General features: G+C 38.4%; 1 protein-coding gene across 3 annotated transcripts in view; it reads right to left on the bottom strand.

Moving 5' to 3' along the window:
- LOC128656253 (neprilysin-like) overlaps positions 1 to 15,613 on the bottom strand; it is a 256,431-nt gene that overhangs the window by 48,504 nt on the left and 192,314 nt on the right. For all 3 annotated transcript variants that reach the window (XM_053710068.1, XM_053710069.1, XM_053710070.1), the window contains 2 exons: positions 6,949 to 7,047; positions 2,400 to 2,477 (listed from right to left, as the gene is read on the bottom strand). In XM_053710068.1, the coding sequence (XP_053566043.1) occupies positions 2,400 to 2,477; positions 6,949 to 7,047 (177 nt within the window). The remainder of the gene's footprint in view (positions 1 to 2,399; positions 2,478 to 6,948; positions 7,048 to 15,613) is intronic.

Here is a 15,613-nt window from a genome sequence, read left to right as displayed (position 1 = left end):
TTGATTTAAATTTAAAATAATGTTAAGCAGCTATGAGTGGTGGCTGCTGGCACAGCAATTAACCACAGTGTATGCTGTGTAAGCCTGACACACAGGCCTGATAGAAAATGAAATTAGATTACACTAGCAAAATGATTGAAACGTTTTTTGTTTTAAATTTAAAATAATGTTAAGCAGATATGAGTGGTGGCTGCTGGCACAGCAATTAACCACAGTGTATGTTGTGTAAGCCTGACACACAGGCCTGATAGAAAATTAAATTAGATTACACTAGCAAAATGATGTAAAAGTTTTTTTTTTTCCCAATTTAAAATAATGTTAAGCAGATATGAGTGGTGGCTGCTGGCACAGCAATTAACCACAGTGTATGCTGTGTAAGCCTGACACACAGGCCTGATAGAAAATGAAATTAGATTACACTAGCAAAACAATTTAAAAGTTTTGTTGTTAAAATTTACACTAATGTTAAGCAGATATCAGTGGTGGCACTAATCACAGTATATGCTGTGAGCCTCACACACAGGCTGAAAGCCAGGCAAATGCAAATAAAATTACAAATATAAAAAAAAAACGACTGAAGTTATAGCCCTAAAAAGGGCTTTTTGGGGTGCTGTCCTTACAGCAGAGATTAGATGAATCCTTCAGGACTGTAGTGGACACTAAATACACTAGCCTCGCTATCTATTTCCCTATAATGTCAGCAGCAGCAACACTAAAGCTCCTCTCACTAAGAAAGCAAGATCGTAATGAATCTAAAATGGCTGCTGCCCAGGAGCTTGGAGGGTCTGTGAGGGAGTGTCTGCTGCTGATTGGCTCAAATGTGTCAGAAGGCTGTGAGATACCGGGTCAAAGTTTCCTCAATGATGACAAATAGGGGGTGGATCGAACATCACATATGTTCGCCCGCAGCGGCGGACGCGAACAAGCTATGTTCGCCGGGAACTGTTCTCCGGCGAACTGTTCGCGACATCACTACTGTGCAAGTGAATATCCATGGCTGTAATAGCGAATGATGATTCACAGTTGCAGATAAGCAGCCCGCTTTCTCCTATGTGGTTTCTATTCTGACAGTATTTTACCAACATTACTTATTTTAAAGGATCCTGTCAATGTAAATAAAGCATAGATATAGAAATAAAGGTGTTATATTGAAATATCTTCAAAGAATACTGGAATCCAAGTCTAAACAAATGATAATTTAAAAGCAGTTCTAACGGCTGTAGTTTTCTGGGTTATGCTGTATTATTGTTTATTCACATTTATGCTAATGATCATTCATGGGCGGTATTTTTTTTTTTTCAAGGAAGGTGGCACTCCTAGGGTTAGCCATAAAGAGACAGTGCACTCAAAAATGTTTTATCATCCATATGAAAAAACAACATTTAAACATGCTGAAACTTTAATTTTCTCTGTAAATATATAGTAAAAGTAGCTTTGATTTAAATTTTAACTAATATATCAGTATCTGTTGTGCATACTCTATGAATGGCCAATGAAATACTTCATGCTAATGCTCATTGAAAGGACATACCTATCAACTTATGATCATTAGGAGGAAGTCTTTGTCAGTCAATGCGCATTCGTAGGATGTTGCAGTAGGTCATTGTATCACTAGTGATGCTTCAATGCTATGTGTTTAACCCCCACAAATGTACTGCTTGGAAGCTACAAAAACACTAGCCCTAATCAGAGACTGCTGCTGAATGGTACTTTGACTATGGGCTCCATGTACGAAGCAGCGAAAGCTGCTCCGGAGCCTTTGCAGGGCAGGTTCGCATATGCGAGCCTGCTTCCCGCAATGTAAGAAGCAGCGGTCATTAGACCGCGGCTTCCTACAGCCTACGCCACCTCTTAGGTGGCGAAGCAAAATCGCAGAGAGCACGCTCGCTCTCGGTGATTGACAGCCCCTTCAGTCACGTGATTGGTCGCGCGATTGAAGGGGCGGGCATTACACACTCCGATGAGTGTGTAATGGTACATACGGGCAAGCGGATCAATAGATCCGCTGCCCGTGTGTAGCGGAGGCGGGCGGACAGCTTCGCGAGTTAAGAAGCTGTCCGCCCGCCTTTTAGTACATGGCGCCCTATGTATTTTACACATTTGCAGGGGTTAAAAACATAAGAGCTTCAGAGTCGCTAGTGATAAAATGATCTCTGTAATTGTATCACTATAGTAGCCTTTTATTAGAGTGTTACAGTCAGACAATGTACATTGAACAGTAAGAACAACAGTTAAAGCTTTCATGAAAAAAAAAAAAAAAAGTAACTGCTCCTTCATGGATTTTATTTTAATGCAGTGGTCCTTTAAGTTTAGCTTTTGACTCTACATTTAGAACAGGCCAATGTGAACTAAAAGTCAAGATAACATTACTTTTCCCTGAATAGTTTATGCATGCTTACCTCGGAATATGTTTTTTCCATTTCAGCGTCATTAAAGAGCACATCAGGAAATCCAATCTGCTCTCTTATTTTAGAAGCCTAATAATAAATATATCCAGTATTATCGATTAAAACAGTCAACAATAATAAATAGCATATCAAGAAAAACATAATTATGGGTAAAAAAAATATTTAAATATGAGATTCATGAATTTGTTATTTAGATACATGCTCATAAAAGCAAAAATGTCAAATATGTTTTAAAGGGACGTTAAAACACCCATTGTTTTTTGTGTAAAAATTGTGTCAACATGCTTGCTAAAGAGGCCAAAAACAAAATTTGCAACCATACGACTAGATTACGAGTTGTGCGTTAGGCTTAAAAAGCAGCGTTGGCCGGTCCTAACGCTGCTTTTTAACGCCCGCTGGTATGACGAGTCTTGCATGTACAGGTGTACCACTCACTTTTTTGGCCAGACTTTGAAATACCGCAAATCCACTTACGTAAATTGTGTATCCTCTTTTTTTCAATGAGACTTGCATAGCGCCGGTATTACAAGTCTGCCAAAAAGTGACCGGTAGACCCTCTCCTGTCAAGACTGGTACCGCATTTTAAAGTCAGTAGTTAAGAGTTTTACACTACAACGCCGTAGCATAAAACTCTTAACTAAAGTGCTAAAAAGTACACTAACACCCATAAACTACCTATTAACCCCTAAACCGAGGCCCCCCCACATCGCAAACACTAAAATATATTTTTTAACCCCTAATCTGCCGAACCGGACATCGCCACCACTATAATAAATATATTAACCCCTAAACTGCCCCACTCCTGCATCGCAAACACTAGTTAAATATTATTAAACCCTAATCTGCTGTCCCTAACATCGCCAACACCTACCTACATTTACTAACTCCTAATCTGCTGCCCTCAACGTAGCCGCCACTATATTAAAGTTATTAACCCCTAACACCCCCTAACTTAAATATAATTTAAATTTATCTAAATAAAAATAACTATCATTAACTAAATTATTCCTATTTAAAACTAAATACTTACCTATAAAATAAACCCTAAGCTAGCTACAATATATCTAATAGTTACATTGTAGCTAGCTTAGGGTTAATTTTTATTTTACAGGCAAGTTTGTATTTATTTTAACTAGGTAGAATAGTTACTAAATAATTAACTATTTACAAACTACCTAGCAAAAATAAATATAAAAGTACCTGTAAAATAAAGCCTAACCTAAATTACACTAACACCTAACACTACACTATAATTAAATTAATTCCCTAAATGAAATACAATTAAATACAATTAAATAAAATTATCTAAAGTATAAAATAAAAACACTAAATTACAGAAAATAATAAACAAATTAAGTTAAGATTTTTAAACTAATTACACCTAATCTAATCCCCCTTACAAAATAACCCCCCCCCCAAAAAAAAATAAAAAAAGCCCTACCCTACACTAAATTACAAATAGCCCTTAAAAGGGCCTTTTGCGGGGCATTGCCCCAAAGTAATCAGCTCTTTTACCTGTAAAAAAAATTACAAATCCCCCCACACAATCAACCCTACTCTAAAACCCACCCAATACCCCCTCAAAAAAACCTAACACTAACCCCACCCCTTGAAGATCACCTTACCATGAGAAGTCTTCTTCCAAATGGGCCGAAGTCCTCAACAAAGCCGGGAGAAGTCTTCATCCAAGCCGGGCGAAGTGGTCCTCCAGACGGACAAAAGTCTTCATCCAGACGGCACCTTCTTCATACATCCGGCGTGGAGCTGGTCCATCTTCAAGACATCCGGCGCGGAGCATCCTCTTCCAACAAAGTCTTCTTACTAAATGATGGTTCCTTTAAGTGACGTCATCCAAGATGGCGTTCCTTCAATTCCGAATGGCTGATAGAATTCTATCAGCCACAGCCAATCGGAATTAAGGTAGAAAAAATTCTATTGGCTGATGCAATCAGCCAATAGGATTGAGCTGCCATTCTATTGGCTGATTGGAACAGCCAATAGAATGCCAGCTCAATCCTATTGGCTGATTGGATTAGCCAATATGATTGAACTTCAATCCTATTGGCTGATTGCATCAGCCAATAGGATTTTTCTACCTTAATTCCGATTGGCTGATAGAATTCTATCAGCCAATCGGAATTGAAAGGACGCCATCTTGGATGAAGTCACTTAAAGGAACCGTCATTTAGTAAGAAGACTTCATTGGAAGAGGATGCTCCGCGCCGGATGTCTTGAAGATGGACCTGCTCCGCGCCGGATGGATGAAGATAGAAGATGCCATCTGGATGAAGACTTCTGCCCGTCTGGAGGACCATTTCGCCCGGCTTGGATGAAGACTTTTCCCGGCTTCGTTGAGGACTTCGGCCCGGTTGGATGAAGACTTCTCCCGGTAAGGTGATCTTCAAGGGGTTAGTGTTAGGTTTTTCTTAAGGGGGTATTGGGTGGGTTTTAGAGTAGGGTTGATTGTGTGGGTGGTGGGTTTTAATGTTGGGGGGGGGATTTGTAATTTTGTTTTAGGTAAAAGAGCTGATTACTTTGGGGCAATGCCCGGCAAAAGGCCCTTTTAAGGGTTATTTGTAATTTAGTGCAGGGTAGGGCTTTTTTTTTTATTTTGGGGGGGCTTTTTTATTTTATAAGGGGGATTAGATTAGGTATAATTAGTTTAAAAATCTTATAATTTGCTTATTATTTTCTGTAATTTTGTGTTTGTTTGTTTTTGTACTTTAGATAATTTTATTTTATTGTATTTAATTGTATTTAATTTAGGGAATTAATTTAATTATAGTGTAGTGTTAGGTGTTAGTGTCATTTAGGTTAGGTTTTATTTTACATGTAAATTTGTCTTTATTTTAACTAGGTAGTTATTAAATAGTTAATGACTATTTAATAACTATTCTACCTAGTTAAAATAAATACAAACTTGCCTGTAAAATAAAAATAAACCCTAAGCTAGATACAATGTAACTATTAGTTATATTGTAGCTAGCTTAGGGTTTACTTTATAGGTAAGTATTTACTTTTAAATAGGAATTATATAGTTAATTATAGTAATTTTATTTAGATTTATTTAAATTATATTTAAGTTAGTGGGGGTTAGGGTTAGACTTAGGTTTAGGGGTTAATATATTTAGAAGAGTGGCGGCAGCGTTGGGGGCGGCAGATTAGGGGTTAATAAATGTAGGTAGGTGGCGGCGATGTTAGGGACAGCAGATTAGGGGTTAATAATATTTAACTAATGTTTGCGAGGCGGGAGTGCGGCGGTTTAGGGGTTAATATGTTTATTATAGTGACGGTGACGTTGGGGGCGGCAGATTAGGGGTTAAGAAGAGTAGCTAGGTTGCGGCGACTTTGGGGAAGGCAGATTAGAGGTTAATAAATATAATGTAGGTGTCGGCGATGTTGGGGGCAGCAGATTAGGGGTTCATAAGTATAATGTATGTGGCGGCGGTGTCCGGAGCGACAGATTAGGGGTTAATAATATAATGTAGGTTGCGGCGATGTCAGGGGCGCAGATTAGGGGTTAATAAGTGTAAGATTAGGGGTGTTTAGAATTGGGGTTCATGTTAGGGCGTTAGGTGTAGGCATACATTTTATTTCCCCATAGGAATCAATGAGGCTGCGTTTAGGACATTTACGCTGCTTTTTTGCAGGTGTTAGACTTTTTTTCAGCCGGCTCTCACCGTTGATTCCTATGGGTAAATCGTGCACAAGCACGTTACACCAGCTCACCGCTAACGTAAGCAGCGCTGTAATTGGAGTGCGGTAATGAGCAAACTTTTGCTCAACGCTCACTTCTTGTCTGGTTTGTAAAAACCTGTAATCCCAGCACTGTCTGTAAGTGAGCATAAACTGCTCATTAGCACCGCACAGCCTCTAACGCAAAACTCGTAATCTAGGTGTAAATTTGAAAATTGCCGAAACTAGGTATTTTATCTGCAGCATTTGCATGTTACAGATTCTGCTCAATCTCCTCTTCAGGGAGAGTGGTACAAGCAGATTTTACACCCCCCCCCCCAAAAAAAAATGTTTAATGTTATATTAGGATTAGCGGTTAGGCAGATGGCAGTTATTCAAAGGGATAGTTTACTATACATCACCAATATGGTCAGCAACACTGGGTGCTGTCTAAGCTGACCAATGGGTGTATAGTAAACACCTCTCTGCAAAGCGGCTATGTTGGGAGCTTGGAATGTTCTAACAAGCTCGCTCGACATAGCGGCGTATCACTTTGAATATTTTGCTGACTCATAGGACTTTCGATTATCGGGGCCTTAGAATTTCAAATGAGTAGTAGATTTTTTTCTTGCAAATTTCTAAGTTATGTATATTTCCCCTCCTTTTGTATCATGTGACAGCCATCAGCCAAAAAGTGTAAATATAAAAAGACTGTGCATATTTTGTTAATGGAAGTAAATTAGAATGTTTTTTTAAAATTGCATGCTCTATCTGAATCATGAAAGTTTAATTTTAATTTTGACTTGAGTGTCCCTTTAATTTTTCACTGTACAAGGTAATGATAAAACAATCAGTAATGCATCACCTTTAGTGCTGCTTTTTGTTTTGTTATTTCATCCATCCATGTCTGTTCCTCCAACATTTCCAAGAACGATGTACGGATTTCTGAAATCATTTCATTGACCTTCAGAACAAGAACATTAAAGTTAAGCTAAACAATGTGATTATAGTGACAAACGATTTTAAATTAAATGGTAACATTTTCAAGTTAAAAATATATATAAGAAATGTTCTAACAGAACAAAATTAATAACAATAACTAAAGAATTTTAAATATGCAGTTACAAAGGGAATCCTTTCCTAATGGCATGGTCTCCAATATATTTTATATTTTAGATGGAGTTTAATTCATCAGTTGTAATGAAGTTGAGCTACATAACCTACTTTTTAATATAGATATGAAATTCAAATACCCTGCAGTCTGCCGCTCACTTCAAAAGTCAATTTTTCTGTGAGCTAACGGTTTGAATTGTTGTCTAATCAGCGCACTTCCAATATGGCACTTTTGTTGTAGCTAGAGCACTGATTGGACAACAATTCAAACCGTTAGCTCAAAGAAAAAACAAAATGTATGCTTACCTAATACATTTCTTTCTTTCTGGATATGGTGAGTCCATGGCTTGAGTAATTACTGTTGGGAATATCACTCCTGGCCCGCAGGAGGAGGCAAAGAGCACGACAGCTAAACTGCCAAATATCACTCCCTTACCCACAACCCCCAGTCATTCGACCGCAGGGAAATGGAGTAAAAGGAGTAACACAAGGTGTAGAGGTGCCTGAGGTTATAGTCAAAAGAACAACTGTCTTAAAATAAAGGGTGGGGCCGTGGACTCACCATATCCGGAAATAAATTTATCAGATAAGCATAAATTTTGTTTTTCTTTCCTAAGATATGGTGAGTACACGGCTTGAGTAATTACTGTTGGGAACCAATACCCCAGTTAGAGGACATAGATAAATAGGGAGGAACAAGACAGGCAGTCCTAAACAGAAGGCACCACCAACTGAAGAACCTTCCTCCTAAAAGAAGCCTCAGCCGAGGCAAAAGTATCAAATTTGGAAAATGTAGAAAAAGTATGTAGAGAAGACCAAGTTGCAGCCCTGCTAATTTATTCCACAGAAGCTTAATTTTTGAAAACCTAAGAAGAGGAAACAGCTCTTATGGAATGAGCCGTAATTCTCTCAGGAGGCTGCTGTCCAGCAGTCTTATAAGCTAAACGAATTATAAATTCGTAAAGAAAAAGAAAGAGTAGTAGCAGTAGCTTTCTGACCTTTACATTTCCCAGAGAAACAGACAAAGAGGGCAGAGGACTGGCAAAAATATTTAGTCACCTGTAAGTAAAATTTAAGAGCACATACAACATCCAAATTGTGTAACAAAAGTTTTTTGGAAGAGGAAGGATTAGGACACAGGGAGGGAATAACAATCTCCTGATTGATATTTCTATTAGAAACAACCTTATGAAGGAAACCTAACTTAGTACGAAGAACCGCCGTATCGGCATGAAAAATAAAATAAGGGGAATCACACTGAAGAGCTGAGAGTTCCGAGACTCTTCGAGCAGAAGAGATAGCAACAAGAAACAAAACCTTCCAAGATAACAACTTAATGTCTATGGAATGCAATGACTCAGACGGAGACAGCTGTAAAACTTTAAGAACAAGGTTAAGGCTCCAAGGAGGAGCAACAGACTTAAAGACAGGCCTGATTTTGACCAAGGCCTGACAAAAAGATTGCACATCTGGCACATCCGCCAAATGTTTATGTAGTAAAACTAATAAAGCAGAAAGCTGAAATCTGACCCTTCAGGGTACTGACTGACAATCCCTTCTACAGGCCTTCCTTAAGAAAAGATAAAATTATATGAATTCTAATTCTACTCCAAGAGTAGCCCTTGGATTCACACAAATAAAAATATTTACGCCATATCTTATGGTAAATCTTTCCAGTAACAGTCTTGCGATCCTGAATCATGGTCTCAATGACCAAGTCAGAAAAACCATGCTTCGACAGAATTTAGCGTTCAATCTCCAAGCAGTTAGCTTCAGAGAAACAAGATTTGGATGAAGGAAGGGACCATGAATCAGGAGGTCCTTCCTCAGAGGTAGTCTCCAAGGTGGGAGAGATGACATCTCCACTAGGTCTGCAAAACAGATCCTGCGAAGCCACGCAGGGGCTATTAGAATCACTGACACCCTCTCCTGTTTGATACCAGCAATGACTCGTGGAAGGAGAGCAAACCACCAGAGCATCTATCAGAATGACCTGCAGATCTCTTGACCTTGAACCGTACCTTGGAAGTTTGGTGTTCCAATGGGACGCCATCAGATCTAACTCCGGCACCCCCCATTTGAGGACTGTGCTCGAAAACGCCTCCGGATGGAGTTCCCACTCCCCAGATGAAAAGTCTGTCTGCTCTGAAAATCTGCTTCTCAGTTGTCTACTCCTGGAATGTGGATGGCAGATAGACAGCAATTGGGGATCTCTGCCCACTGAAGAATCTGAGTAACTTCCTTCATGGCTAAGGAACTCAGAGTTCCTCCCTGGTGATTGATATAAGCCACAGAGGTTATGTTGTTGACTGGAACCTGATCAACTTGGCTGAGGACATCTGAGGCCAAGCCAATAGAGCATTGTAAATCGCTTCAACTCCAAGATGTTGATGGGAAGAGCAGACTCCTCCCGAGTCCAAAGGCCCTGAGCTTTTAACGAGTTCCAGACTTCTCCCCAGACCAGCAGGCTGGCGTCCATGGTCACGATCACCCAGGAAGGTCTCCAAAAGCATGTGCCCTGAGACAGATATTCCTGAGAAATCCACCACAGGAGAGAGTCCCTTGACGACTGATCTAACTCTATTCTCTGAGATAGATCCGCATGTGATTGCCATTCCATTGTCTGAGCATGAGTAGTAAGAAGTGAATACAGCGCCAACAAGAGGCCAAGGGATAAATATACTCACAGAGAGATAAAAGAAGATTATTTAATGAACCATGTTAAAAAGCATCAGTAATAAAAGACTATATATAAAAAATGTAAAAAGCACATATAAATAAAATTACAAATACAGGAATATCTTACAGAAGCGGCTCAAAGGGCCAAAGCTGATAATTACAATAAAAACAGAGGTAATAACAGGTGATCAGTGTGAGTGGTACACCAGAATAAGAGTGTATACTAATAAAACAGAATTAGCCTAAGTACAACTGTAGCAAGTGCATCAAGCAAAAAACTAATAAACAATAATACAAACAATAGTGTTCAAAATTAGTGTTACAAAAATAGTGTTCCAAAAAATAGAAAAATGCACTGCAGTGCAAAAAAAGGGGGGTAGCAAAATAATTGTATAGATACAATCAAATAGTGAGTGAGTGCAAATGGATATAAAAATGCTAGCTACTTAATCCAGTGAGGTTAAGATATAATTAAATAAAATACACAATATGCAATAACATAAAAAATAAAATACACAATATGCAATAACATAAAAAATAAAATATAAAATATAATCCAAAAAAGTGTTCAAAAAGTTGATCAACAAATGTTAGTGAAGAACAAAAATAAGTCAATCAAAACTAAAAAATGGAAAAAATGGGTGATTAAAAGCAAGGTGAAAGTGAGGAAATTGATTCCTTCCAATGTTAGTTACTTTAACAGATCCAAATTCCTGAGTGTGGTTGCTGAAGTAGCTGATTGGATCCTAGCACCTGTCAGCTGCTCCTATGGTATCCTAAAAAGTGTCCCTGTAAAAAAAGAAATTCACAACATAGTGTATCCAATATGAGAATGAAGTAAAGATTAAAGTAATGCTTACCAATATGTCAACGCATTTCTGCCCTCAAAAAAGGGCCTTTCTCAAGACTAGACTAGGTCTAGTCTTGAGAAAGGCCCTTTTTTGAGGGCAGAAACGCGTTGACATATTGGTAAGCATTACTTTAATCTTTACTTCATTCTCATATTGGATACACTATGTTGTGAATTTCTTTTTTTACAAGGACACTTTTTAGGATACCATAGGAGCAGCTGACAGGTGCTAGGATCCAATCAGCTACTTCAGCAACCACACTCAGGAATTTGGATCTGTTAAAGTAACTAACATTGGAAGGAATCAATTTCCTCACTTTCACCTTGCTTTTAATCACCCATTTTTTCCATTTTTTAGTTTTGATTGACTTATTTTTGTTCTTCACTAACATTTGTTGATCAACTTTTTGAACACTTTTTTGGATTATATTTTATATTTTATTTTTTATGTTATTGCATATTGTGTATTTTATTTTTTATGTTATTGCATATTGTGTATTTTATTTAATTATATCTTAACCTCACTGGATTAAGTAGCTAGCATTTTTATATCCATTTGCACTCACTCACTATTTGATTGTATCTATACAATTATTTTGCTACCCCCCTTTTTTTGCACTGCAGTGCATTTTTCTATTTTTTGGAACACTATTTTTGTAACACTAATTTTGAACACTATTGTTTGTATTATTGTTTATTAGTTTTTTGCTTGATGCACTTGCTACAGTTGTACTTAGGCTAATTCTGTTTTATTAGTATACACTCTTATTCTGGTGTACCACTCACACTGATCACCTGTTATTACCTCTGTTTTTATTGTAATTATCAGCTTTGGCCCTTTGAGCCGCTTCTGTAAGATATTCCTGTATTTGTAATTTTATTTATATGTGCTTTTTACATTTTTTATATATAGTCTTTTATTACTGATGCTTTTTAACATGGTTCATTAAATAATCTTCTTTTATCTCTCTGTGAGTATATTTATCCCTTGGCCTCTTGTTGGCGCTGTATTCACTTCTTACTACTTGTGCTTATTTTTTGGAGGTTGGTTAGGAACTCTGTTTGGATACAGCTTGGGGATTACCTTAGCGCTTGTACACACACCCTTTTTCACCATTGTCTGAGCATGCACAACTGGAGAGCTCTCAAATGTAATCGAGAAAAAGGAATGATGTCCATGGAAGCCACCATCAGACTGATTACCTCTATACATTGAGCCACTGAAGGATGAGCAGTAGCCTGAAGAGAGAGCCAAGAGGACATGATTTTGTTTTTCCTGACCTCTGTCAGTAGAGAATCTATTATGGTCCCTAAGAACACTACTTTTGTAGCAGGGGAAAGGGAGCTTTTTTCCAGATTCACATTCCATCCGTGGGAACAAAGAAAAAGGACAACAATATCTCTGTGTGAGAGTTTGCTTGTTAAAAAGATGGCTCCTGAACCAATATGTCATCCAGGTAGGGTGCCACAGCAATTCCACGACAACGGATCACTGCCAAAAGAGCCCCCAGAACCTTTGAAAAAATTCTGTGAGCCGAAACTAGACCAAATGGAAGGGCCACAAACTGGAAATGTTTATCCAGAAAGGCAAATTTCAGGAATCTGTGATGGTCCCTGTGAATAGGAACATGAAGATCCGCATCCTTTAGGTCTAGGTGGTTGTCATGAACTGATACTCTTGTACTAAAGGAAGAATGGAGCGTATAGTCTCCAGCTTAAAGGATGGAACTTTGAGAAACTTGTTTAGACACTTCAAGTCTAGAATGGGACAGAAAGTTCCCTCTTATTTGGGAACCACAAATAGGTTGGAGTAGAACCCAAGACCGTGTTTCTGCACTGGAACTGGAACTATCACTCCCAAGGAGGAAAGATGTTGTATGCATTTCAAGAATGCCTCTATCTTTATCTGGTCTGCAGATAATCTTGAGATTAGTCTTGAATTCCAATATGTAACCCTGGGATACTTTTTCCACAGTCCAGGGATCTGGGACATCACGTATCCAGGCTTGAGAGAACTGAGAAAGTCTGCCTCACACCTAATCCAATCCCGGATTGGGGGCAAGCCCTTCATGCTAATTTGGAATCAGTTGCGGGTTTCTTTGATTGTTTCCCCTTGTTCCTAATCTGATTTGGTTTCCAAGAAGACTAGGATTGTTCCTGCTTGGAAGAAGAAGGGGAAGGCTTCCTCTAAAGTTACGAAATGAATGAAAATTACTCTGACGTCCTTTAGGCCTATTCTTCTTATCTTTAGGTAGAAAAGAAACTTTTCCACCCGTAATATTAGAGATGATTTCTGCCAAACAGGGTCCATACAAGGTTTTGCCTTTGTAAGGAATCGCCAGAAGCTTGACTTTAGAGGAAACTAGATATTTTAGCTCCAAGTCTAACAACCTGTAAAATGGCATCTGCAATAAATCAATTGTCCAATTTAAGAGCTTTAATCCTATCTTGAATTTCATCCAAGGAAGTCTCTAATTGAAGAGAATCAGACAAGGCGTGGAACCAAAAAGATGCCGTACTAGTTACAATGGCAATACACACTGCAGGTTGCCATTGAAGACCTTGATGAACATAAATCTTTTTTCAAATAAGCCTCCAGCTTCTTGTCCATCGGATCATTAAAAGAGCAACTGTCCTCAAAAGAAATAGTGGTTCTCTTAGCCAGAGTGGAAATGGCCCCTTTAACTTTGGGTACAGTATACCAAGGGTCTTTAATGGAGTCCTTGACAGGAAACATTTTCTTAAAAATGGGAGATGGGCAAAAAAGACACCCCTGGTTTCTCCCATTCCTGTGAGATAATCTCCCTAGCATGGTCCAGCACAGGAAAAACCTCTGAAGTGGAAGGTTCATCAAATAAACTATTAAGTTTACAAGATTTCTTAGGAGTGACAACAACAGGGGTATCAGAGTCATCTAAAGTAGCTAAAATGTCCTTTAAAGGGACAGTCAAGTCCAAAAAAACGTTCATGATTTTAATAGGGCATGCAATTTTAAACAACTTCCCAATTTACTTTTATCACCAATTTTGCTTTGTTCTCTTGGTATTCTTAGTTGAAAGCTAAACCTAAATACAAGCTAAAACTAAATAAATTTTGACCACTAGAGGGCATTAGCTCACATGTTTCATATAGAGAACATTGAGCTCATGCACGTAAAGTGACCTAGGAGTGAGCACTGATTGGCTAAACTGCATGTCTGTCAAAAGAACTGAAATAAGGGGGCAGTCAGCAGAGGCTTAGATACAAGATAATTACAGAGGTAAAACGTGTATTATTATAACTGTGTTGGATTTGCAAAACTGGGGAATGGGTAATAAAGGGATTATCTTTCTTTTTAAACAACAAAAATTCTGGTGTTGACTGTCCCTTTAACAATACACAAAAATGGGGTTCAAGCTTAGATATGAAGGATACCACCTCAGTCTCAGAAGAAGGAATTATACTGTCCGAATCTGAGATTTCACCCTCAGAAAGTCCTGATGTATCTTCCTCATCAGACTTATGAGAAAGGGCAACTTGGGAAGCAGAACTGAGGACAGGCACCTTACTTTCTGAATTTCTAGATGTCCTCTCGTGTTTTCCCTGTAATCTGGGAATGGCAGCTAATGCCGCAGATACTGCTGAAGATACCTGGGCAGCAATTTCTGCTTTTAAATAAACTCCATTAGGAGTTATAGAGGAACCGCAGGGCACTACATGTGATGCAATTGAGGCTTGCGACATAGCAGGAGAAAGCTGAGGTATCAGCATCATCCTGATAGACATTAGGCTCCAAAATGTTACCTTTATTTTGCAAGGTTTTCTTGACACATGAAGAACAAAATTGCATAGGAGCCGCAATTTGTGCATCTAAACATAATAAGCATGAATTCATGAGAGCAGGCTCTTGCTCCATATCAGACATGTTGTGAAACAGTAAATAAACTTGTACAGATAAGTTTAAAAGATTTTAATATTCAATTAAAATAAGCTAAGGAAAATATACACTTTAAATGTTATCCAAAATTAGGATTGATCCCCAGCTAAAATTATTTGAGAAAAGTTAAGAAAAAACATTTAATAAGCATCAATTAAACTTCTAAAACACCCCTCAGGCAACCCCCACACCTCAATTACTGAGGTGCCTTACTACTACCAATTAAAACCGGATCACCCAGAAATGGAGAAAATTCAGCCTTACTTTCAGTTTAAACTTGAATTTGTTTTATCAAGTAAATATGTGTCAGAGAATAAAGCCTAAAAAACATTTTACCCTTTCTTTTTAAAAGAGTTTAAATGTTAGTCTCACACATGCTACAGTGCCTGCTTCATGTCCCAGTGTAACCCATACAACAGGATTATCTATGTCCCATTAAAAAAACAGTGTCTTTTAATTTGTTAAGTGCATGGTCTCCCCAACTGGAAGAAAAAGCACTTACCTGCTCCGCTGTCCGGCATGTAGACAGTTACAAGGTATGAGAAGACACAGTTCTTCACAGAGACCTTTGAAAAAGAAAGAACAGAGTAGCCAACTCTGGTTTTCTAAACTAGGCAGCAATTGTTAGGAAAATGCAGTAAAAAACTCTTCACAAGTTCCTAACTGCTTTAAAGCCACCACTACCCGACTGCAAGGAATGACGTGGAATATCAATAGGAAATCAATTTTTCTTCAGAAACCTAAACTTCACCTCCTCCATGCACCAAAGGTAAAGAGAATGACTGGGGGTTGTGGGTAAGGGAGTGATACTTGGCAGTTTAGATGTGGTGTCCTTTGTCTCCTCCTGCTGGCCAGGAGTGATATTCCCAACAGTAATTACTCAAGCCGTGGACTCACCATATCTTAGGAAAGAAATTGACTTTTGAAGTGGGCAACAGAGCACAGAGTATTTAAGTTTCATATCTACATTAA

This window comes from Bombina bombina, chromosome 4 (assembly GCF_027579735.1).
Source record: "Bombina bombina isolate aBomBom1 chromosome 4, aBomBom1.pri, whole genome shotgun sequence".
Lineage (NCBI taxonomy): Eukaryota > Metazoa > Chordata > Amphibia > Anura > Bombinatoridae > Bombina > Bombina bombina.
Note: the sequence above shows the minus strand (reverse complement) of the source record. Positions and strands in the feature narration are given on the sequence as shown.